This window comes from Sorex araneus, chromosome 1, assembly GCF_027595985.1.
Source record: "Sorex araneus isolate mSorAra2 chromosome 1, mSorAra2.pri, whole genome shotgun sequence".
Classification (NCBI taxonomy): Eukaryota; Metazoa; Chordata; class Mammalia; order Eulipotyphla; family Soricidae; genus Sorex; species Sorex araneus.
Genome location: NC_073302.1, coordinates 18,262,789 through 18,289,018, shown reverse-complemented (window position 1 = coordinate 18,289,018; position 26,230 = coordinate 18,262,789). Strand labels below are relative to the sequence as shown.

The 26,230-nt window shown below is 44.5% G+C and overlaps 1 protein-coding gene across 1 annotated transcript in view; it reads left to right on the top strand.

The window, feature by feature from the left end:
• PAPPA (pappalysin 1) overlaps nt 1-26,230 on the top strand; it is a 271,315-nt gene that overhangs the window by 165,316 nt on the left and 79,769 nt on the right. Inside the window, exon 10 of the mRNA XM_055123816.1 lies at nt 2,308-2,501. Coding sequence (XP_054979791.1) covers nt 2,308-2,501 — 194 coding nt within the window. The remainder of the gene's footprint in view (nt 1-2,307; nt 2,502-26,230) is intronic.

Genomic DNA, 26,230 nt, shown 5'->3' with positions numbered 1-26,230 from the left:
TTTCCCTAGATTTGTAAATATCACATGCACATAATCCAAATAGCATATTATCAGTCTCAAATGACATGGTTTAGACAATAAATTGTAAGAAACACTAAGAAACTTAAGGGAATAGGAGCTTGCCATGTGTTTTAGGAGCTCCAGAAAGAACTCATGAAAGCAGCCTAGTGGATTAAGGATTAAAGTGAAGATCTTTAAAGTAGGAACTCACACAGGAAGGAGAATTTAGTTTGGCCAGGAGAGTCAGTAAACTGAGCACAGACTACCTGACATTTGAATTATTGAAGGGATGACAGAAAACCAGAGAAATATACAGAGGTTGAGGTGGTTGCCTTGCATGCAGGCAACCCCACTTCGATCCCTTGCATTCCATGGTGCCTCAAGTTCTACCGGTGATAACTTCTGAGCACAGAGGAACCAGAAACCCATGAGTCCTACCGGGTTTGAAATACCAGTCAACCAGTAACCCCTGAGCACTACCTGGTGTGAATTATCTGGTAGCATTCTTTGGTAATATTAAGTCTTATAACCACAAATAAATAATATAACAAATAGGCAGGGTTATTTATTTTAGATTGATCCATCCAAATTTCTTCTTTTTCTCTAGCTCTGTGTTGACATATCCAGTAAATGCTTTTAGGTCTTACCTGCTTAGAAGGCATTCTTGCAGTTAAATGATAGTCACTGCAATTAGATGCAGCTTCAAAATGCCCTAAGCAGAAACTGTTGCTGTGACTTGAATTCTAAGGATGTTTAGGATTTCAATGGGTCTCAATTCAGAGACACATACAGAAATCTCGGACCCGAGCAACTTGTGGTAGAGATGGCCAGGGGCTTTGCAATAAGCCTTCTCCACTGGGCTTCTCCAGACGGGAGAAGGTACTGTCCCACCACCTACCCTCTAAGAGCTCCAGCGGTCACTGTTTTCTAGAAGCAATTTCTTCAGACCCTAATTATTAAAATCGTAGAATTCCTAAAGTGTGCAGCCACAAAAGTGGCCATGTGACATTATATTATATCCACAACAAGCAATACAAAACACATTGTCTAGCAATTATATTTTCGGCAGATATGAGGGGAGGTAGGACTGGTCTTGAAATATCGAAGGTAACTAAAGTAGAGAAAGAATACCTCGCAAATTGTCTGCCACACAAGCAGGGGGAGGTATGGAATGGGGTAGGGAATACTGGGGATTTTGGCTGTGGAAAATGTGCACTGTGAAGGGATGGGTGTTGGATAACGTATGGTTGAAGTTCAACATGAAATTTTTGTTACTGTATTTCACGGTGAATTAATAAAAAATAAAAATTTAAAAAGTTTTTTAGCTGTTTTGAGATGCCATTAGAAGCCTGGGACATTAGTTAGATAAAACTTTAGGTGGTGGGATTCTGGAGTCCTGGATGTCTGAGAGAATGGCTTCCCTACCGTGATGATTGAGTCTGGAGAGAAAAGAGACTTGTCTGAAGTAACAGAGCCCTTTAATTACAGAGCTAAGACTGAAGTCAACCTCTCCTGTCTGTCAGTCCATTATGAATCCCCCCAAGTTGTGGCCTCACCTCTCAGTTTTTGGCTTGAAAAGTTGTATAGTATCAAATGATGCACCAGAAGTTAGGGCAGGAAAAGGCTGTGTTTGAAATGAGCCTCTGATATGAACACTGACTGTGACTTCATGACCTTGAGCAAATTACTAACACTTGTGGGTACCATTTTCCTCCAAATATGGAAGAAGAAAGTCTTCATTTGAATCATAATACCTTATTATAGCAACAAGATAAGGTTTCCCTTGTGAATTCGGTGTATATGTGTATATGGTAAAAAGGAACAGATGATGTCCACACACTCTTAACAAAATATTAAGTGTACATACAGATTATTAACTATAATCACAAAGCTGCATAGTGGCTGCCTAGAATTTATTTATTTGGAATAATTGAAACTTTAGACTCAGTGAACAGCAGATCTCAAATCCCAATCATTCCACCCTCCTCCCCCCCCCCTGGTAATTACCAGACTTCTCTCTCCTATGAGTTGACTTTATATCCATTGTATGAGTGTTTTCATATTATATTTTCCCTAAAGTGTCCAGGCCTCTTTCAAAGAGGATAATAACCTCCAATTTTATTATATTGTCTCTGAGATGGAATTTTCTTTTTTTTAAAGGTATAGTAGTAGTCCACTGTGAATATTGATGATGGGCTTGACAGAGCGGATTGATTCTTCTGGCCTGATTCCACAGCTGCTGGTGATAGATGAAACCAGAGAACAAATTTCTAATTGTTCTCTCCCTTTTCTGCCCATCTCATACAGATGAACCCAGCCGGTGCTATTTCCATGATGGAGATGGGGTATGTGAGGAGTTTGAACAAAAAACTAGCATTAAAGACTGTGGTGTCTACACTCCCCAGGGGTTCCTGGATCAGTGGGCATCCAATGCTTCTGTATCCCACCAGGACCAACAGTGCCCAGGCTGGGTCGTCATTGGCCAGCCAGCAGCTTCCCAGGTAAGACATTCCCTACAGGTATCTCAATTTCTGCTTTTCCCTCAAAGGCCATATGTTGCCCACCTCAAAAGCATTGTAGTTGATTATAGTCACCTGACCTGGCTGAATGTAATGTTAGGGCCTTATAAACACCATTTACCCATTCGATATGGATAGTAAAGCAGAGAACATTAACACGATTTGGGGAATAGCTTTCCTTTCCTTTCCCTACCTACCTTTCCTCCTTTTCAGAGTTGGAAAAATACCTCTAAACATCAATGGAAGAAGAGCAAATTTGGGAAAACACTTTACTTTGAGGGGGGGAAATGCCTCATTGTTTTCTTCTTAAGTTCTCTTCAATGAGTCAACAATGACTACTGAAAATTTGCTGTGTGGCCTTGGAATAATCATTACAACTCTTGGACTCCATATTTGGGTCACCTTTCAATAAAAGAGTAGTTGTGCTTGGCGATCTCCAAGGACCTTCCCAACTCTAAAAAGCTGTGACTCATTCCTCAGTCCCCTAATGGCACTATTTATGCCCCAAGGTTGTTCCCCATGGGACTGTCATCTTAGTTTCAGGGAGTAAGAGTGTTGGGGCCACTAGAGCTTGTGTGATTCTAGGGATGGCCTCCCTGTCCCCAGAGCCTCCTTTCCAATTATCCTGCTGAGCAAGCACCTGCCTTCTTCCGAGACTCCCATTTCCCAGAGACACGACTCAGTGCTTCTGACCGTTGGGCCTTGTGTCCATCTCTGAGGCTACTCTGCCTACTGGCCCTGCAGATGAGCCATTATTCCTCGCTATTCCTCTCTTAACATTGCTTTCCTGACTCAGGGTTGAATGGAGTAGGCCTGGTTTCCAGGTGAGAGAATTGTAACCTGCCAGGGTTCAGTGAAAATCTCTAGATGAAGTACAAGATAAGCTCCCTTGTTTCTTAATTTATGACTTACAGTGTTTATCTAATCATTTTTCATCTATCTGTTTATGTTTGCATATATTATTTACTCATTTGCATTTTCCCCTTGACTGCCCTAAAGAGAGTTGAAGGGAAGCGCATGATATTTTCTGATGCTTCTTATGTACAGTGACAGTCTGGTGAATGAATGAATGAATGCAGTCTATCATTGATCCTCCCTATGCCACCTCTGTACTTGTTAATTCACCTTTGGTTACACTCTGCATCCAGTTCTTTTGTGTTTGTGTGTGTGTGTGTGTGTGTGTGTGTAACTTCATGTTGCATGCGATTTCTTATTTCTTCTTTAAAAACTGTCTTAAGTTTTCTTCATCTATGTAAGTCCCCTCACAGTCAAGTGCAGGGTCAAGAAAAAGAGTAGGAACTCAGGAAGTGGTTTTGATTTATCGTAGGCACACACACACATGCCCGTGTTGCTATGTGCAAACACAGAGAGGAAAAAATGAAAAATTGCCTCTAGGACATAGAATTCCTGCTTCAGGAGTGGTGACAAATAGAACCAGGAATTCCAAAATGCAACACTAGCATCCAGTTCCTAGAAATGTTTTTAAAACATCATTCAAACAAGAGAATTATTAAAGCACTCAGAATCTCACATGAACAAGAGGTAGCAGCTGTGCTGAGAAATCACCCAAAGGTTACTGCTCCAAATGTGAGAAAAGGAGAGACAGAAATTTCCAGCCTTTGAAAAGAGACTTCTTGGGGCAATTATTCTAGTCTTGCAAGGAGGAGGCTGTCAGGAATTATGGGTGATTATCTCTTCCTAAACAAAAATCCAATTTAAAAAATCATTATAAATACTAGCTCTTCGATCTACAAAGAAGAGAGGAGGAAACAAAATCATCCTATTGAATTATTCATTGTAACCAATTTTATTTTAATGAAATCGACTAGGTTCCATTACTCTGGGCTTGGACATAATCTTTGTTACAAGGAGACTTCAGCTGTAACTAAATTTGCCATAATGAGATCACCTCACTGGAGAATACAGGGTCAGGGGAGGGAATGTGTGCGCTGCTAAGTGTAGGGCCAGGCTGGCGGTCTGAAGGGTGGCAAAACAAAGATCTCCCAAATTCCTCATCTGCAAGCACATGCCTAGATGTTATCAATATATTGCACCCAACACCCTCACCCCATCATGCACTTGTGCGTGCGCATGTGCGCATGTGCGTGCGCGCACACACACACACACACACACACACACACACACACACACACACACACACTGCTTGGGTGATTCTGAGCTGAAACTCTTCCTTGAAATGGAAATGGAGTTCCCTTTTGACAACAGAGGAGAGGAGGAAGTATTTTCATTACCTTGCTCAGTGATTAGAGGAAGCTGGTAGTTAATTTTCACCCTGTCAGGACTCTAGTAAAGAAGTTGATGGCTTGAGAGAAGGAGTTAGAGAGCTCTTAGATGCTCCATGTATTCCTCACCTTCCACATAATGCAATTAATGATATTCTTCTCCTTACCTCCCCACCTCTGTCTGTCTGTTCCTCTCTCTCTCTCTCTCTCTCTCTCTCTCTCTCTCTCTCTCTCTCTCTCTCTCTCTCTCTCTCTCTCCTTTCACATACACATGCATATGCACACACACACACACTCACATACATTTATACAGGAACATACCATGTAGGAGCATAGATCCAGAGCATGAAAACCAGAACACAAAGAGAAGCAAGTGGGTCAGAGAGCTAATGGTTGCAGAGATCCACCAGCCCTTCTGCTGGATATTCGCTGACACCTCATTATCAATCCCTTTGCCATTCTTCAAAGGAAGACTTGTTAGCTACCTGGAGCAACGGAAGAGTGACTTTCCCAAAGTCACACAGCCTCTACATGGAGAATCTTGGTCTAAGAGGAGTTCACCAAACATGACACTGAGAACTCAGTAATGTGCTCACATTCAGAGATTGAAAGTGATTCTATCCTATCCCTGGATCACATCTCTGGAAAGCAAGTAGAAAAAAAATCACAGAGGACCAGGTCTTAGAGCTCACATCACTGTGTAGAACCTACAAGGTACCGAAATTTTCCTTGAGGAGACAACTTGCCTCCTCTCAGAGTGTCCCTTGAGTGGCTAGTGTCCACTAGGATACTGCATTAACTTGGGGAAGGGGATGAGATGACCGATGATTCTAATGTCCTCTTTACAAACCAGTTTGTTTCTATTTCGTGCCTTTTCTAATGCTGTGAAAAATACATAGATGTTTGTGTGCTGAGCAATTGTGTTTAATCCCCCCCACACCCTTCCCCTCAATGAAAAACTCCACCTCTGACCTTGACAGTGTAAAAGACTTAGGTGTAAGGAGTTGTCCTATTGGAATAAGTTGACAGGTTCTCCTGTGACTGCTGCAAGGAAGCAGCACTGAACTTCACTTTCAATTTTGTGTAAATCTTCTATTTCTAATAGTTTCCAGTCCCTCAGCTCTATTCTCTTCACACAAGATTCCCAAATTTGGTTCAGGCCAAACTACTCCACCCTGAACTTGGGGTCTTATATCCGAATGTTATCAGACATATCAAAACTTCCTGGTGTGCACATGGGGTTGAACATCCTCTATTAAGAGACATTCTTTGGATATTTTGGCCATGCACCTTCCAGGCCCAGCTGGAATTCAAGAAGGCCCTGAGACAGAACAAAAATGGAAATGAACCGAAAGGATCGCGTTATCTCTCTTCTGGGAAGCTCAGAAATGGTTGGGTTTAAGTGCTTGTAAAAAAAAAAAAAAAAGTCTCGTCTGGTCCTTATTTTTGTCTCCATGTTTCGCATTTCTCTAGAGCTTTCCACCTAACGCTGCCAAAATGAGATGTAGATAGTCCTTGGTCCTGCCTCCACCCCCCAGAATTTCTACCAGAATCCACTTCTTCCTGTCCAAGCAGGCACCTCCCTCCTTCTACAGTGGCCGAAGGAAGAAACTGAAATGCTATCTGGAATGTGCACTGCTTCTTCCAGAAATTACAGACCTTCAGTCAACCCACCAATTTATTTGGTTAATCCTTTGAGGGTAAAACTTAGACTAAGCATTTCCAGGGCAACCATTTCAGGGCCAAAGTAAAGAAAACCTTTCTAAGAATGAGAACTCTCTGCTGTGGGCTGGAGTGCCTTATGATCAAGTAAACTCCCTATCACAAGGCATCCAACCTTGAACTGGTGACTGAATAGGGGATCCTGAGTTAAAGGCAGATCCAAGATGGCTGTCTCTCCTTCCTTAGAAATGATTTTCTGACTTTGTGCAGGCATCTCTTAATGTCAAAGATGTATATGGAGCAATATACCAGAGGTGAGTTCACCATGTTGCAAATATCAGAATATCCTTATACAAACTTAGATGGAAACCTACTACAAGCCTAAGTTCTCTGTATAGGGGCCACAATGGATGTGTGCTCTGTTGCTGACTGTAACAGTTAGGGAACTCATGACTATATTCCATAAATGACTGGAATTGACTGGAATTGGTTATATCTCTCCTTTACCATTTTATTTTGAGTTGCTATGATCTGTTCCTTGGTGTACCTCTATTAAAACAGAAACCGTAATGCGACCTTCACCGAGGAATGAGAGTACGTAGAGAGAGCGCATGAACATCATTGAGTAAAATCAATATTATGTAAACGTGGTTCTCCCTCATGGCAGCATCTTTTCTTTTCTTGGAGCAAATTTAGTCTGGATAGCTCTGAATCCTCCTCTAGAAAGTGGGAATACTAATCTCAACTTGGTAGAAACTAAAGGAGCCAATGTAGAGAAAACACAACTTTGTTTCACTTTCCTTCTTATTGTCACTGTCACTGCTCATCAATTTGCTCGCACGGGCACCAGTAACTTCACCATTGTGAGACTTGTTTTTACTGGTTTTGGCATATCGAATACACCATGGGTAGGTTGCCAAGCTTTGCTGTGTGGGCGAGATACTCTCGATAGCTTGCCGGCTCTCTGAGAGGGACGGAGGAATCGAACCCATTGACTGTGCTATATCCTTCTTTCTTATTAGGTAGTATAATGTTAACTCCCCATCTCCTTCATGTTAAGATTATTTTCCCTTCCCTCAGCCCAGAACTTGAACCAGCGTTCTATTCAAGATAGAAGCTCGGTCAACATTTTGTTGAGTTAAACACAGTTGACTTAACAAATGTTTCTTATCTACTTGGGGCTCTATCTGCTGGGCATTTGGGGGCATTCCTGAAAACAAAAACAACAACAACAACAATGACTAATTTGTCCTTCAGCTGTCCTTGAATTCCTCACCAATTATTTTATTGGAGAAGTGTGTCAAGGATCCAGGACTGTGAGATTCCTGAGGAAGTAAACGCCCAGCTTACTCCATCTACAGGGATGAGAGTCAATATGTAAAGATAGGAAATTCCTATGTCATTCTTTCAGAAGAACCCGGAAAATATTTTCAAATAGTGTTTACCAAGTTCCTTGATTCTGCTGAAGATGTTGCAAAATATTGGATGCATACAAAGAAGAAATTGGCTGTCTTATAGGTGAGGTCAGTCAAGCTCAGATTACTGAGTTACTAGCGTCAGGAATCCCCGTTGAAAGAGGAAGAATCAAGATTTTCGCCAGTGGGTTCACACTCAGATCCCAGGTAGATCTAAGATAGCCCACACAAGCATCAGGAGTGTACACAGGACAACAAATTAGGAAAGCTGGTGTCCTGTGCATCTTTTCACATGTAGCATTCACACTCAAGGAACACCCAGGAATTGGAGTCCTTCTTCTCCAGTTCCCAAGTATTACATGCCTCTCCTTCCCCCCAGTCTTCTGCTTGGAAACTGAGAGACCCTTTTTTTTTCATCTGGACTTTATTGATCTAATAAAATTACATTAAGAATTGAAATGAATTATGCATTATTGTGCTCATGTTTCCCCCATACAAAGTTCGAGAACCCATCCCTTCACCAGTGCCCATCTCTACCACCAGTAAACCCAGCATCTCTCCCACCCTCCCCAGTCCCGTCTCCCCCCCACCCCCCACTGCCACTATGGCAGGGCATTCCCTTTTGTTCTCTCTCTCTGATTAGGTGTTGTGGTTTGCAATAAAGGTGCTGAGTGGCCATTGTGTTCAGTCTCTAGTCTACATTCAGCCCGCATCACCCTTCCCCCGCTTAACTTCCGACCACATTTTACTTGGTGTTCCCTTCTCTGAGTTGCCCAGAATGAGAGACCAGCCTCCGAACCATGGAGTCAACCTCTGGGTACTTATTTCTAGTATTCTTGGGTGTTAGGAGAGACCCTTTTCTAAGTGCTGATTCCTTCTCAGTCAGTCTTTTCCTTTCAAGAAAATCACCCAAAATGTGTACATGAAAATACGAAAACTGTTTTTGGAAACCTGCGTTAGAGAATGGAAAAAAAATAACAATGATACACCTTTTATAATATGGAGCATGTATGTAATTATTTTCGAGTAATGGAATAAAATCACCAACACAACAATTGTAAGTGGAAGAGGCAGCTTTGCCATAGTTCACAGGTTTGGCACCTACCATGTGTAATAAAGGGAGCATCTGTAACAGAATTACAAGATGTGCACATTCTTTGATGACCATTTAGTCCAAGCCAGGAACACAGGGACCATTTGTCTGGGTCTTCTTTGTTGTATCCAGAACAGAGTCCAGAGACTTATTGTGCTCTCTGAATGCATAGGAAGCCTTTCCACAAGCACACAGCATGTGTTGTAGGAAGATCTTAGACATTGGGACTTGGAAGAGGTTGGGTAGATAATTTCTTAGAAAACGATTCCTAAGCTGTGACCTGAAGGATACATTGAGGGAAGGAGAGAGTGCAGATGAAAAAACAATTCAGAGATGGAAAAAGAGGGGGACTAGGAGAGATCCAAAGAGGTGAGGAGAGCAATAAGGAAGAAGAGACTCATTAGGAATCCTAATGTTTACAGGGGTATTCTTCAGGCCCTTGAAATATGAACTCTGTCTCAGGGGAAATAGAAAGCTTTTTGGTTGCATATTATAATATTGGGATGCATATTATAATACTGGGTAGTTTTATGTCACTTAAAATGAGGAAATTGAACACCAGGTTACCACAGTTGGCTGCTGTTCCCAGCTGGACCTCACCAATATCTTGCTTCCCTACTTTCTTTGCCTACCTCAGACAACTGGTATGACACTTAAACAGCCTCACACAGAAGTTCACAGACAGGCAATATCCTTCCTATGTGCTTGCTATGGGCAGGAAGCATTCTTGGACTGAGATGCTTTCTGAGGGTTGTTCATACCCTATGTGCATTTTGCCAAAGCATCCAGCTCTCCTCACTGAGGCAAAGGGACAGCATCTGCTCATGGTGAAGAGAGGAAGAGAGGCAAAGAGAACATGCTGAAATATCAGAAGATTCCAAGCAGCTTTCCCAAGGACCCAAGGGAGCTGCTTTCTCCTGGTGGTTTTCCGAGTAACTTTTCAAGAGTACATGTGGGAGTCATCTAAAGAGACAGAACAGAAAGTCCCACAGTCTGTTACAGCCTGTCTTATTGGAGAAAGGGCACCCCTAAATTCCTCTAGGGTAGTTAAAAGCCACACCTGCACAAGAAAGGCGTCCCTCCAACTTGCCATGGAAACCCAGGGCTGAGGGAGACTTTCAAGGTAAAGCTTGTTTAGGCTTCTCTTGAACAATCGAAGACCCCCTCCAGTTGTCTCATGCCTCCGTCTTCCACTCACTCAGTCTCAATATTCATTCGGATATCTGAAATACCAGACTCCACGATTGTCCCCACCCCCACCAAAAGAAAAATAAAAACTTGGAATCATGTGAGTTTTAAAGAAATGAAACTGAGATTTGAGAGTAGCGAACGCTGATTTCCATTCTTGAGGCCACCGCGTAGGAATTCTGTGGCTTTGGGGAAGGCAGGTCTCTGCTGCTAGTGGGTTCTTATCTGTAACATCACCGTTAGACAGGTGCTTATCAAGGATGCGAGAGCTGATCCTGAAATGTGGTTTTTGCTTGTGGTGGCAAATTTCGAAGTCAGTATTCATTCCTCTGAATGTTTTAAAACAGGGTTTCAATGAGAAACAATTGGATTTGGGAGCAGGAAGCTTGCAAGCAGCCTTTTAGGAGGCCAGGGTTGAGTATCAATTCCAGTGATACTCAGCCAACCAGACACAGGCCCCAAGGATAAGGAGTTGCTCAAGTTCTGCAGTGCTGAGGACCATCAAGGTTGTCCTCCTGGCACTTCTTAGGGGCCTCTGTGGCCACCTTGGGAGTGCTGGAGTGCTGGAGGTTGGGAAGAGCATCGTGGGGTACCAGAATTCAAACTCAGGTCCTGGAATCACATACAAAAAGTTCACTCCTGTCTGCTAAGCTGTCTTCTGTGCCTTATTGGATAAGAATATCCTTCTATACACAGAAATCTAAGTAGAGAGATTTTCAAAGTCTCTTAATCTTACTTTACTTAATTAAGATTTGACTTAGATTCAGCAATCTTCTTAAACCTCAGAACAATGCGATCCGCATAGCATTGGTTTCAGCACTGTGCAGAGGGTAAAGGAATAATTTTACCACCAAACTCCAGTCATATGAGGTTCTCAGCCATCCATGCGTGGGCTGGTGGGAAAAGGTAGAAAATGACTTGTCTTGCGAATTTTGTAGAGGAGAGGACCAAGCAATAGGACCCCCTACTAAGAGATGTTTGGCCACGCACAGTGACTTGTGAACAGGAGAAGAACATTCATGGAGGAAGGGATGATTAAAGATTAATCTGCAAAATAAAAAGGAGAGATTGAGTATGAATTGAGTTTTCCATTTAGCAGGTCATTTGGGAAAAACCACTTGTGTTGATGTCTGTTTCCTGGAGGAAGCAGGAGCCCGAGAGCCTGTAGGACCTAATTTGAGTGCTATCCCTTGATCGTTGGTAAACAACCTGATTTCTCAGGTTTCTCGGGTACCTAGTTCTCCTCTTCTGCCCTGTGAATATGACCTTGCTTTACAGATGGGCCCCAACATGCTAAACAATGCAAAACACAAGGTGCCTCCCTCCCTCCTTGATCTCTGAGTCCTGTCCACTTTAATCCTCTTAAAAAGAGGGTTACCTCCACATGAAGTCTGGGGAAAGACCACAAATTCATGAGTGAGTGAAAGAATCGAGGCTGGCTTAGCACTTGGAGAGGTGCAACAGATGCCTGTTGAGGAACAAGCCAGGTGCCAGAGGGAATGGAAAAGGCCTGGTTTTAATATCAAGTCTGTTTTTTTTGTTTTGTTTTGTTTTGTTTTTGTTTTTTTTTTGCTTTTTGGGTCACACCTGGCGATGCACAGGGGTTACTCCTGGCTCTGCACTCAGGAACTACCCCTGGCAGTGCTCAGGGGACCATATGGGATGCTGGGAATCGAACCCGGGTCGACTGCTTGCAAGGCAAACGCCCTACCCGTTGTGCTATTGCTCCAGCCCCAAGATCGAGTCTGTTTCTTACTGCCTCTTGACTCCTGACCTGCATTCCCAGGACAGAATAAAGCTTTGTGGTTTGGGGATGCTTCTCTATAGAGAGCAGACGGGGCCACCCAGCCCACTCCATGACCCCTCTCAGAAGCTTTCCCTTGCCTTCAGTCCAAGCCTGACCCACTTCCTGCACGTTGCCTTTATCCTTCTCACCTTCTTCCTTCACCCCGGGCTCAACCCTCCCTGCAGTTCCCTTGGACTCTTCACTCCCTTCTCTGTTCTTATCTTGTACTGACTTAGCTGAGCGTTCCTTTTTTTTTTCCCTTTCTCTTTTTTTTATTGTTGTTGTTTTAAGTAGGGGCACAGGCATTTGGCCAACATAGCCTTTGCTGTGTAATTTAGTTTCATGTTCTGTACCCAAGAAACATGTAAAAAAATGTCAAAAATGTAAACAGCGTTCCCTCTCGGAGGCTGCTGTCTACCAAGGCAGCCAGAGTCAGGCAAGCTTGCTGAGCCCGCTGCTTTGGCAGTGTTGAATTATGCACCCCCCCCCCTCAACACCACATACTCATTTCTCTAAGTCTGAAAGTAAACTTTCTCAAGCCAGGCCCCAAAGATGGGGCTTTGAGGGGAGTCAGGGTTTGGTGGTACACAGGATTTTGTTTTGTGTTTGTGTTTGTGTGTGTTCATTTATTTGTATTTGCTTTTCAAGCCCATTGTGCCATCCCCTCACCCTCTTGACTGTTTGCATGAGCCTGGATGTGTTATTTGTAGACTCTGACCAAAAAAAAAAAAAAGGAAAAAAAAAGGTCTTCTCCTTTCTCTTCTATCCTGGTTGAGAGTTTCTCGAAACTTGCCTGATTCTTACTTTCAGAGTGGGGACACCCTGGGCTGGAATCCTTTGGGATAAACCCACTTTCCAGGCAAGATGGACTCAGGGAATCACACAAGACACGCTTATTAGGAACTATGCTTCCGTCTCATGAAGGTCCAACAAAGATGTCCCTGGGGGTTTTGACACTCTGAGACCCTTTCCCAAACTGGACCCCCACGTGCAGCTGATGGAAATGAATCCTTGGTTAATGTCTGTATTTATTTCCATCCTAAAAGAGAGTCTCTAGGGAGGCATAGGTTTGGGAAACATCTGGTCTACTGGCAGGATACAGTTTTCAGGAATGCAGATGGCACCTGGTTGATACTCAAGCCTGCAGTGCAACTGCCTTATAGCTAGAAGCCCTAGAAGAGATGATCAAGACAATTCCATGCCAGGAGGGAGAGAAGCCAAACTTCTGCCAGGGAGCTGGGGTCAGGAGTGTTTTGTTCCAGAGAAGACAGTCATGTTTATGGTTAAAGTCCAGGCTTTAGAATAGCTCTTGTTAGAACTTTCTATGACAATGGAATTGTCCTACTTCAGCACTGACCTATAGAGATGCCTTGAAACACCTGTTATGTTATGTTCTAAAGTGTGGCTTGTGAAACTGAAAAATTAAACTTTTATTTGGTTTAATTTTAGTTGGGCTCACATCAAAGTAAGTCACACAGCAAGTGAAGGTGGGGATTGTGGATGTATGGGCTACTGTACCAAGCAAAGCCAAAAGAAAGCAACCATGTGTCACAGTCTCCCATTAGAAGGAGATTAAAGTCAAATGGCAGAGCTTATTATAGTTTCCTCATTGGTCAACTAGGGAAATGAAGTGGGAATTGTTACAGGTTCAGAAAAGAGCACATATACAGTACTCAGAGCTGTGTGTGGCCTATAGCAAATGCTACGTAACTTTTTTCAGTTCCCTTAAAGCCTTAAATCCTTATAATCAGCCTGTGAAATAGTAATTTAGTTCCCGTTTTACAGACAGGGAGGCAAAGGTTCCCAAAGGGCCTCATCTCAGTGATAAAGAGCAGTAGGTCAAATTCTTCCAGGCTCCATAGATTGTGCATTTCCAGGACACTGTGCCAACTGTCCCAAGATTTCTTTCTTAATAGATGCCTCTTCCCCCCAAGTGATATCATTTTTCTTTTCATGCTAAGATGTCTGAAATGTTTGAGGTCTGCTCATGTCCTCATTGGGGTGTTTCTTCTGTGGGAGTACATTGTTCAGAATAAATATTGGACTCTGTAATGTCTCACCTATGAAGCTATTTATGCGATTTTTTCATGGTCTGGAATCCAAAATTATGAGCTGTTATGCCTCCTACAGTATGCCCCAGTTTTCCTCTATACTCCATGAGAAACTTGTAGGACTTAAAATCCTAAGACATGTCTGGAGGCTTCTATTTCTCCTGCCTAGAAGCACATTACTCACTCCTCCATCTCTTTTAGGTTTTATTGTCCCCCCACCCATGGTCTGGTTAAAATGACCCTCTCATTTGTGATCTCTTTTAACCAGCCCAGCCCATATGCAGACCTCATTCTTTTGATACCACTCTTCCTAGAATCATCTGGTCCAGAGCATATGCTGCCTTTAAGTTTTTGTTTTCCTGTGTTCACTGCTTTTCACAGTCAAAATTGCCTACGAGCCAGTAAGGACGTGGGCTGCATCTTATACCTTTAGGCATTTGCATTGCCTGGCACTGGAGCTGAAAAAGTTATTCATGAATGCATTGAGTGATGCTGTTTGAGACAATATCTGCTAAGTGAGATCTGCTAAGTGAGACCAGGCCCTTTGGGAACCTTTGCCTCCCTGTCTGTAAAACGGGAACTAAGTTCCTATTGCGCAGGCTGATTATAAAGATTTAAGGCTTTAATGGAACTGAATGGAGTTAGATAGCATTTGCTATAGGCCACACACAGCTCTGAGTACTGTATGTGTGCTCTTTTCTGAAACTGTGCTAATCCTCACTTCATTTTCCTAGTTGACCAATGAGGAAGGAGCGAACTTCAAACATTCCAATTGAATATATCGATCAGTGTTGATGGCCAGTGTGAGACAAATAGGTTAAAGTCTGCACTTTTCTCTGCTGACACCTTTGTGCAGGAAGCAGAATTACTCTGGGGACACAGCCCCAGGGTAATGGCTTCAAGCTCTTGCTTCTTATTTATCTTGAGGAAAAACTTGGATCTCAATCATATCTCTGGACTAGATACCTATAGAAAATGATGGAACCCTCAAGCCCTATCTAGTTTGAAAGTGAAGGTTTACCCTCAGGTTCTTGATGGAGAGATCCAGCAAAGAAAGTTTTGAAAGAAAAAGAGAAAGGGGAAGGTGAAGTGGAGACAAGGGAAGGAGAGAGATACAAATTTAAGGGAAGGAAAAGGAATGACAACACAATAATGTACAACACAATATTATAGTGAAAATAGAGCTTATCAACCCTAATGATATGAACAATATGAGTGGCCTGATTATCAGAGTAATTGTGGGTAGCACTGTAGCACCCACATCCCGTTGTTTTGTTCATTGATTTGCTTGAGCAGGTACCAGTAACGTCTCCATTGTGAGACTTGTTGTTACTGGTTTATTGAGTATGCCACGGGTAGCTTGCCAGGCTCTGCCTTGTGGGCGGGATACTCTCAGTAGCTTGCAGGGCTCTCCTGGAGGGATGGAGGAATTGAACCCGAGTAAGCTGCGTGCAAGGCAAACGCCCTACCTGCTGTGCTATTGCTCCAGTCCTAATTGTGAGTATTCCAAGTTTTGTATACTGTTTTGGCACATTTGTGTCTGATAACCACCCCTATGAGGTTGTCACTGGCTTGCAGAAGAGGAGATTGAGATTCACAGAGATTAAGTAACTGACCAGAATTTCTGCAACTGGCCCAGGGTGGGGCAAAAAAGTCTAGAATTTGAACCCAGCACTATCTTCCTCTGAGGCCAGGAAGAAGTATACAGGACGGACGAAGGAGGGACATGTTAATTGCATGTGTTTAGAGGGTAGGAATGAATCTAAATCTCACATTGCTACAGTTGACCTTTGCATCTTTATAACAACTCTCTGAGATGTGCCATCATCTCATTTTGCAGTAGAGCATCTAGGATTTGTGGAATGTTCTAGGTCACGCTGTCATTAAATGGCAAAAGCTGATATTCCAGCCCACATTCCTTTGAGAAGTTTGGGAAGGTGGCAGGTGTAGGGTCATTGAGAAGTTCACATTGGGGATCCCAGTGCTGTGCTTATTCCCAGAGACCACATGTCCAAACAGCTGCTTCCACACCCTGCTCTTGTGCAGATGGGTGCTGCCCTGGCCCCGGGTGCTGTGGGGGCATGGAAGAGAGAGAATGACTCTGGACAGACTCTGGGCCTTGGAGATGTCTGCTGATGGCATTGTGGATAGTTAGTGTCCCCTGGACATTGGCAGGCAAAGCCCTCAGGCTGCAGATCACCATCACTTCCTCTGTGCCTGAAGTCTGGAGGGGCAGAATGGGGAGAAATGACAGCCTGGTCTATAAGAATGGGAACGCTTGTGTGAGCCAGACGGTCTGGAGAACAGTGTTAGAAGCACAGAGTCCTGTCTTTGTTCATTGCATATGTCAGTACCACATTCTTTGGAACCTCTTCCTAGAAAAATATTAAGCTGGAGAGATCCCTGGCAAGACTAATGTCAGCCCTTTAAAAGTAAAGAAGAGATCCATTTGTTCAGAGCTTTTTACCTTGTCACCAAGGCTGTAGGAGGGGCTCAGAGAACCCTGGGGTCTGCAGTGAGCTGCTGAACTCAGGCACGAGGCACTGTGTGTGATCATCTTGGCCTAGAGTAGACTTCCCTGCAGGTAGTATGACTTGTACTTCATCTTGGACACAAATTAGAACACACAGACCTTAATTTGGAAAGCCGGAGAAGAGGAGGAAGGGGGGAGAAGAAATGGGAGGGGGGAAAAAAACCCTGGAAACTCCTAGTTTTATGAACTTGAGAAAGTTTTGTTCTTTTAACACACAGATGTTTTTAAGTGAAAAATCACTCCTCTGACCTTTTTTGAATAGGCCAGTATGGTCACGACTGCTATTAACCGCTGCTCAACTATTTCTAACCAAGGGTTTCAGAGACCAAGCACCATGCTGGGATGTGGTCATCCCTTTTCTGATTAACCCATGCTTGTCTAAATTCTACCAGAGGAAAATCAAGATGAGTTCTGGAGATTTCCTAAGATAATCTCGTTGGGCTGAGTGACTCTGAATGATTGAGACTTTCATCTATCAGAATTGGATTCCACAGTTTGCTATTTCTCTTTCTATTATAGAACCAGCATCTAGGATAACTGTTAACTAAATTTGTGTTTTCAGTCTGTTGCAAAACTATTTGCTGGTCAATATTGTGGTGTTGGATATAAGATTGAGAGCATTGCCTAGTCCTGATCTAGAACCACAGTATTTGGGTCTAGAGCAGGATTTGGTGTACTGGATTTGATTACTGCTCTAGAATTGGCAATGTTCTGCAGGTAAAATAACAATCAATGCCTTGGTGGTTCATCTAACATTGCCATTTTCCTTATTATCTAATCAAGAAGGAAGTAGACCTTTCTAGTTAAAGCTAACAACACCTCTTTATGTAATTCAGAGTCTACACTGCTTTGAAATCCTAGTCTAGTAAGCATGATGTTGCAGTCATTGTTTTTTGTGGAAATATGGAGAAAGGTTCTGAAACACAGAAAATGAGTGATTTGCTTTTTAAGAAGCAACATTCTTAGAACTACATTGCACCAAGATTCTGCATCTTGAATTTTCTCCTTCATGCCTCTGCTGTTGACATCATCTGGGAAACCGGGTTTGTCAGGGCTCAGCTGTGGCCCAGTTTTTCTACTTGTCCCTTTTTTTTTCCCCTCCCCAACCCAAGCTCTCCAGAGATTACTTTGCAAAAAAATTTTGCACTTGAGAGTTGGCCCTCAGGCCTCGATCTCCTCAGCCACTCTCCTCCATGCACCTCTTTAGCCTGCCACATCCCAAACCCAGGCCCTACCTTGTGGTTCTATCAGTATATCAGTATCTACTGCCCTAATCATTCAGCCTCCATCCATGCCCTGTGGCTCTGGGAGCTCTTTATGAGAGGGCTTTCATCTTCATGGCTTTTCTAATTGTTCTGAGATCTCTTTTCCCTATGTAGACCACGGGAAGTAAAGAATGCATAATGAGTATTATGCAAATGTATTTTGCATGAGTGAATAATGAATGGAAATATCAATCCATCAATGAGGGAGGAAGATAAGGGGAGAGAGTGAGTTTTGGCGGAGTCTTCCCAAAGAATATGGAAATGTGCTGAGAGCTCCCAAAACCTCCTCTCTCCCTGTCCTAATTCCAAGGAGGTTCCCTCGCCCACTCTCCCAAGCCCATCGCATCTCGCTGTCGGAAGCACACATGTGCCGTGAAGTCACCCACAGACCATCTGGCTGGGGATTCCGTGTTCCCCCTCTGCTGCAGGCGATTACGTAAGCTGGACAGCAGCCTCCAGATGTTACACATTTCTGCTCATTTTTTCCCCTCCCTTTTCAACAACAACAATAATAATTAAAACAAACTCAAGCCTCCCGCCCTCCCCCAGTCCCAGTCACAACAGGTGGGCCCAGATGCCCTTCCCCTGTGTTCACAGACCCCAGAGTCTTGCAGCCCAGACACGTCCGCCCCACCCCCCCACCCCAACCCGCCCACAGCCATGCCTGCCACCCTGCCACATGGCCCCCTGCCTCCTGGAGGGAACAGGGCCTTGTCATGAGAAGCCCCTTTTCTCTCCCCCCCACCCCCCGGCTCCCACCCCCAGAGCCTTGGCCTCCAACTTAAATGGATGTATTTGGAAGGACTAGGTGGCTTAAGAGATTAGTAATGAGATCCCAAGTCTTTCAGTGCTGGGTCAGGAGTTCAGAGGCGGGCCCGGGTGACGAGTGAATGGCATAATTACAGAGCCGGGCGCAAGCTGGCCAGGGCCTGTATGAAATGAGTGCGGCCAGGCCCTTCAAGGGGGCAGTTGTCAGCAGCACAAAAGCCCACTGCCACATCCGACACTAATCACTCTCCCTTGTTCGAGGATTTGCTAGCTGGGGGAGCCCGTGCCCCCCGGCCCGGCACCTCCTCAAAGTGGGTTTTTGGATTCTGCCGACAGGCTGCCCCCATGCCTGGCTCTTCAATCTATAGAATAAAAACTAGCGTTTAATAGCATGTCAGTAAGTAAGGAAGTGAGGGGGGGGGGTTATTTGATTTAGAACCACCCTGTCTATCTCTGCAGTGGCCATAATTTCTTATCTCTTTGCCTTATCTCTTCGCCTCAGCTTTCTTCCATGCAAATGGGGAGTCTCAGACGAGAGAGGTAGTACAGGGACTCAAAATGCTTGCCTTCCGTGCAGTGGACCCCCTGTGCCAGCCGTGACGCTTCGGCGGTGACCCGAGCACTGCCAGGGCGGAGCTTTGAGCACAGAGCCAGGAGTAAAGCCCTGAGCACTGCAGGGTGTCACCTCAAAACAATGACAACAGCCAAAAAAGGGGGGTCTGGAAGCTTCTCTGACCAACATTGTCAGGGTGACGTTGTGGGGGTGGAAACAGTGAAGTGACAGCCCTTGGAGGTGAATGCTTATCAGCATCACTGAAATCACCACATCTTCATCCCGACCCCCTCCCCAACCCTGTGGCCAGTGGCCTGAGTTTCCTCGTCATTATTTTTATTTATTTATTTATTTATTTATTTATTTATTTATTTTTGCTTTTTGGGTCACACCCAGTGATGCTCAGGGGTTACTCCTGTCTCTGCACTCAGGAATTACCCCTGGCGGTGCTCAGGGAACCACATGGAATTTGGGAATCGAACCCGGGTCGGCCGCATGCAAGGCAAACGCCCTACCCGCTGTGCCATCGCTCCAGCCCCAGTTTTCCTCATCTTTATACTGGGAGACAGACTTGGGGTCCCCTGAGCAGGCATCTAGCTTTTCATTCCTGTCTTGGTTGACTTCAACCCTCTGTCTTCTTGGGATTTTTCTATGTCTTGTTTGCAGAGTAAGTGAGTCTGCGAAGACCTGCCCAACATCTGAATAGAAATAATGCACCTTGGGAAACTAGCAGCAGGAAACTCCTTGGCACGGTGCCCCCTTGATGTCTTGGGCCTCTAGCTTAAGTTTTGATCCTAGAAGAAAGTAGAAGCATCTGTATTTCCACCCCACTCCCCCAGTCTGTGAAATGAAGCCATTAGATTGGCAGTTCTCTAACTCCAACCTAAGAAGTGTGCTTCTCCCGAGTGTGATGAGGTTATATGTGTGCATAGAGATTATATGCCTAAGGATGCTTTTGCTCCCCTTTCTCACCTCCCCCATAGAAACCTCATCTTTTCTCTGGATTATTTGACCAAGCCAGAAGTTGGCACCCCAAGCCCCAAGATTCCAAACTGTCAGGGGGTACAAGCATAGAGAATTTTTTTCGGGGGGAGGGGCGGGGAAGGGGAATAGGCAATGCCCTACAGTACTCAGGGCTTACTCCTGAATTTGGACTCAGGGATCACCTCTAGTGGGGCTCCAGGGACCAGAAGTATGCTGGGGATTGAATCCAGGTCTGCTGCCTTGCAAGGCAAAAGCTACCTGCTGTACTCTCTCTTTAGCCCCAGCTGGAAGGATCTGAAGGTGTGAGAAATGACTACTGTGTTAAAGATAGACAGCAGTCCAGCAAGGGCTTATCACTCCAGAGCCGGGCCCCTAGCTGGGGGCTCCCAAAGCCCAGTGATCTTATCTCTAAGTGTCTTCTGAGTGGAGGCTGAGACCGGCTGCTATTTGCAGAACTCTGGTGGGAGGTAGGAGGCATTTCTCTGTTCTGCACATTCATCCCACATACAAGAAACGCTTCTTGGCTTGACTATCTGGCCATGCTAAATAATAAATCCTGAATTGAAAGGAAGGCGACCCCCCCTTCCCCCTCTTCTCTATCTCTTCTAGGCAGGCATCAAAGGGGAAGCTGCTTTGGAAGGACTGGGGAAAGTGATAATTGTTTCTAATGGTTGGTGGAAAAAAAAGCCTGTCTCCCCACCCCCACCCCCCTTTTCCCTATCTCTCTCTCTCTCTTTTTCCCCCATTACTGTTAAGTGTGTAAAAATCAAGACTGAGGAGGGGATTGAAGGTGGTGTGTGTGTGTGTGTGTGTGTGTGTGTGTGTGTGTGTGTGTGTGTGTGTGTGTGAACCCTTGGTTGCCTTTCAAGTTTGCAGTACTCAAGCTTGTCAGGGGAACATGGGACTGAGATCTGTAGTGGGTTGAGACGGAGACAGCACAGGAGAGGAGAGAAGCAAAATCTAGGTGGGTGATGCATTACGTCAGGAGTTGGAACCCATGGGGTGTCGTGTGCTCCCAGTGCATTCATGAGCTATGGCTTGTAAAGCTCTTGTTCAAGTCCTTGATAGGTGGTCAAGGATCAATAGCATTTGGAGTGACTGTCATTAGTTCATTCTTTCACACCATTACTGTTTGCTTGGCTCCTGTGCTCCTTTTCAGTGTATTTTTATGGGCCAGGGATGAAACCCAAGTCTCATGTATACTAAGACACGTTCTTGATCTCTGGGCCTCCTCCTCCCCAGCCCCTTTTCGGTGCTCTTAATGTTGAAGATGGAACAAGCAAGAGCCTATTCTTGTCTTCCTTGAAATAGGAGCTCTCCAAGGGTGGCGAGTAGGATTCTTTTCCTGGGACAGTCCCCACTGATGGTGAGAAGCTTGTGGAGGAGTTCGTGGAAGCAGATTGTCTACAGCCAACTGAGGATGTTCTGTTTAGTTAACACTTGAAAACCTCCCTAGGCAAGGGAAGCAAGATGGCAGCACTGTGCCAACATGTGTGCCTTAACATGTCCACTGGGCTCATGGCCCATTACATTTCCTCTTTGCTATCAGTCTTAGGGCCTCAGAGGGAGGTTTTAAGAATTAAGTGCAAAATGGGTTATCACCATCCCTGTCATTTTTATTGTTCAATCGTACCATCTGCACCTAAGGTGCTGGATGGGTCTGGATGATTAACACTCCTGGATGAATATTGGATCATCTCCCTACATCACATAGTGACCATCGTCTTTTCACACTGGGCTTTTGTGGGGAACACATCCCCCCTGAACTATAAGAATGACCTTGGAAAAGCCATAGCAGTTTGACGTAGGCAACCTTCAGAGAGTCCCACTCAACAGTGCATATTCAACCTCAGTGAAGAGAGACGATCTATCAGGTAAAGGAGCAATACTTGGGGGCCGGATGGATAGTATAGCAGGTAGGGCATTTGCCTTGCATGCATCCAACCTGTGTTCAATCCCCGGCATCCTATATGATCCCCTGAGCACTGCCAGAAGTAATCCTGAGTACAGAGCCAGGAGTAATCCCTGGGCATTTCCGGGTATGACCCAAAAAAGCAGAATAAGTAAATAAATAAAAAATAAAGCAAATGATGACAAAAAGGAGCAGTGCTTGGAGTACTGACAAGAGCCCCCCAGTGCAAGTGGGCTACACAGCAATCACCATGATATCCAGTCACTGGTGGGGAAATGAAGGGACTTTGAATCAGACCAGCTGAGATTTGACTCCTGAACCTTGATAAAGGAACCAGTTCCTCCCAGATCTCTATTCAGAGGAAACTAATTTTCTTAGGTCTTTTTCATGGTCAGATGAATCACTCATGAAGAGCAGTAAGCTGGCTTTGTATGCTGCGCATGTATGTGACATAGTGTATGTGTGTATTTGCTTCACCTGGAGCTCCTATCACCAAACTGTGTCTGTGCAGGTTCTGATGTGCTGTATCCTGAGCCTCCTTCCTGATATCTATATGTATCAAGGGCTCCACTCCTGCACCTTTTGCCACCTTGAAATTCTTAGGTAAATAACCTGGCATTGGACTTGCCAATCTGAGGTTAAAACCATGTCAGTGAGACTAGGAAACAGTTGCCTGGGATAGAGGGGGGTATATGTGTGCATCACATCTGTTTGTGCACACATGTGCATGTGCGACTGTGTCTTCTGTTATTGTCGGCATGCACCCACACACACATACCTCCCTGTCTCCATTCATTTTTCTCTCTTTTTTTTTATCCCCTACGAGCTCCATTCCAAGGTCCCTTTGGGCTAAAAGAGGAAATTGGAGAGGATGGGCTAGGGTTTTGAAGAGGACTTCCTCCCTCCAGTGATTGACAAAAGGGCATGTCAGTTTGTAAAAGCAACATTGAATAGAAACCTCATGGCATCTCCCGTGTGTGGGAAAATACCAGCACTCCCCAATCCCCCCTCCCCCTATTCTCTCTCTGTCTCCACGCCTTTGTGTACATCATGTGTGGGTGGAAGATAAACTGGATTTAAAAAAAAAAAAACGTTGAAAACAAGACACCCTTAACTCTTTTAATTGAAAGCAGTCTTCTGTGAAGGAGGGGTTGAGAGCAGTGCTAGTTGCACTGGATGGCAGTGCATGGAGTGAACATGTCCTGGGCACACGATGCTTTTGTATTTGTCCCAGGCATCCCCCCCACAAACACACACCATCAAATATCCACAGAAGCCCGGAGACACTTGCAAAAGACCTTCAAGCCAGTTTCACTTACCTACTGGACTCTTCGCTGTCTGTCATTGAGATCTCCAAGGACCCTTCCAGCTCCAGTAGTCCATGAACTCAAGGCTGTTGGGAATAACCTTCCCTACTCTTTATGCTCCGAGCCGTTTCAGGCACAAGAAAGGAGAGAAAAAGTCAACAAAAGAGGAAGCAAATAGGTGGAATAACCCGCACTGGCTTTTACGGTTCTCTTCTGGTTGTGTCAGCCAGGAAAGGTGGCTGTGTAATTAGCTCTCACACTAAGAGTATGAGAGGTAGAGGTAGGCGATATGCAGGAGTCCAGGGGAGAGAGGGATATCCAGGTCAGAATATTTACCTGGAGTCCAGTGTGGTTTCTTTTTTTTGGGGAGTACACTTTTGTTAGTTGTATACTTCGTGCAGAGTTGAGACTCCACAACGGGGCATTCACCAGAAAGAGGCTGACCGTGAAAAACCAAGGGAATGTCAGAGGAGGCTGTTCCTTTGGGAGTAGAGGATTGCCTTCCACATGCTTCTGCAAATGAAGCATGAAGGTCAGAGAAAAGAGAGAACTTGGGTCAACCCTAGGAGGCAATTCTGGGCTGTAAGAGGCAATGCAGGGCTGACAAATTAAAAAAAAAAAAGACCCTGTCCTCAGGTAGACCCATAGATCCTAGTTTGCTGAATTGAGAAATTTCCATTCACAGGGCTATAAGAGGAAATTACAATTTGTTCTCTTTAGTAGCCCTGAGGGGCTGGAGCCATAGCACAGCGGTAGGGTATTCGCCTTTCACATGGTTGACGTCGACCCGTGTTCGATTCCTCCGCCCCTCTCGGAGAGCCTGGCAAGCTACCCAGAGTATGGCGTCCGCACGGCGGAGCCTGGCAAGCTACCCATTGCGTATTGGATATGCCAAAATCAGTAACTATAAGTCTCTCAATGAGAGACATTACTGGTGCCCGCTTGAGCAATGGGATGACAGTGACAGTGACAGTGACAGTAATCAATGAGCAGTGGGATGACAGTGACAGTGACAGTAGCCCTGAGATCTAAGTAGGCAGGTCCTGTCTAAGTGAGCACAAACAGGAAGTGAGGAGTGTGGACTGCTTGATCTGATTGGGTTTTTTTGTCTGTTTGTTTTGGGTTTTATGGTTTTGGGGATTTTTTTGTGTTTGGGGGTCTTGGGGTGTGTTTTTTTGTTTGTTTGTTTGTTTGTTTTTTGTTTTGTGCCATATGGTGATGCTTGGGACTTCAGGACTTTTTCCTGACTCTACACTCAAGAATTACACTGCTTTTGCTGTTTCCCACAAGTTCTCATTTGTTTCCAGTAATCTTTTGATTTCCTCTTGACTTCCTCCCTAACCCTTTGGTTGTTCTGTAGCAAGCTGTTTAATTTCCAGGTGTTTGATTTGATTCTCCGTTTCCCTGTGTGATTCACTTCTATTTTCAGTGCATCGTGTTCTGAAAAAATAGTTGGTACAATTTCTATCCTCTTAATTTTATGGAGGTATGTTTTGTGGCCCAGCATGTGGTCTGTCTTGGAGAATGTCCTATGTGCACTGGAAAAGAATGTGTATTCAGCTTTGGGGTGGATGAGAAGAAAAGGAATAGACATAAAATGATTGTACTCATTTGTGGGATATAAAAAAATCATAATATGAGACTAATGCCCACGGACAGTAGAAACAAGGGCCAGGAGGATTGGTTCATGGTTGAAAGCCTGCCTCAAATGCTGGGGGGGAAAGGCAGTTGGGGATAGAGAAGGGATCTCTATGGCAAAGACAATTGGAAGTAATGACTCTGGATAAGAATTGCATGCTGAAAATAGGTAAAGGAACAAAACCTCTCAGTGTTAACCTCTCAGTATCTGTACTTTAAACCATAATGCCCAAAAGGAGAGAGAGAGACAGAGAGAGAAACAGAGACAGAACAGAGGGACAGTGCAGAGTGAGAGAGAGAGAGAGAGAGAGAGAGAGAGAGAGAGAGAGAGAGAAAGAGAGAGAAAGGGGGAGCAGGGGGGAGAGAGACAGAGAGAAGGAAAGTGCCTGCCATAGAAACAGGCTGAGGGAGGGAGGCAGGATGGAAACCGGGCACACTGGGGGTGAGAAATGTACACTGATGAAGGGATGGGTTTTGGAACACTGTATGACTGAAACTCAATCACGAACAGCTTTGTAATTCTGTCTATCACTGTGACTCAAGAAAAAGGAAAAGAAGACAATTACTCCTGGCAATGCTTGGGGGATCATGTGGGATACCGTGATCAAACTTGAATTGGCTGTGTGCAAGGCAAATAAGTGCCTTATATGCACTTAGTCTCATTCCAGCCCTACCAGATTTGATTGTTAACCAGTTTTGTGACATTAGACACATGATTGGGTTTTAATCTTAGAAGTGGGTGCACTAATAATATTCACTTCTGAATTGTCACCGTGATTGTATCCCTGAATACTCACGGAATCCTTACCCAGTTCCCAGCATCTTACAGGCACTTGGTAAAGTCTGCAGTGCAGGTATTGCAGTTCACTGCCAATCTACTGCATCCGACATGCTGAGTATTCTTCTTGGATCTACATGAGAATGAATGAGACATCCTTTTCTCATTTGAAGTCTATTTTATAGAGTTTAAAGGCCTAACATTAGATTCTAAACAGCAATCCTCAACTTGGCACATGCTACCACATTATCCCAGATAGCTAGAAAAAACCCTATGGATGTATAAGGACAATAAATTCAGCCTGAGTGGGAGTGAGCAAAGACTTTCAGAGCAGGGGTGATATTTGAGACTTGCTTTGAAGTGTGTATAGTGTTTCCTAGTCCAAGGAATCAGAGGGGGCAGCCTAAGTGTGAACCTCATGGTACAGGAGTCATAGTTGACCGATAAGAAGGGAGCACCCTGGGTAGCAATGTGGATATCCTCTGCTTCCTGAAAAGGAAACCATGGCTGGCTGAGAAAGTGAGGATGCGACTGA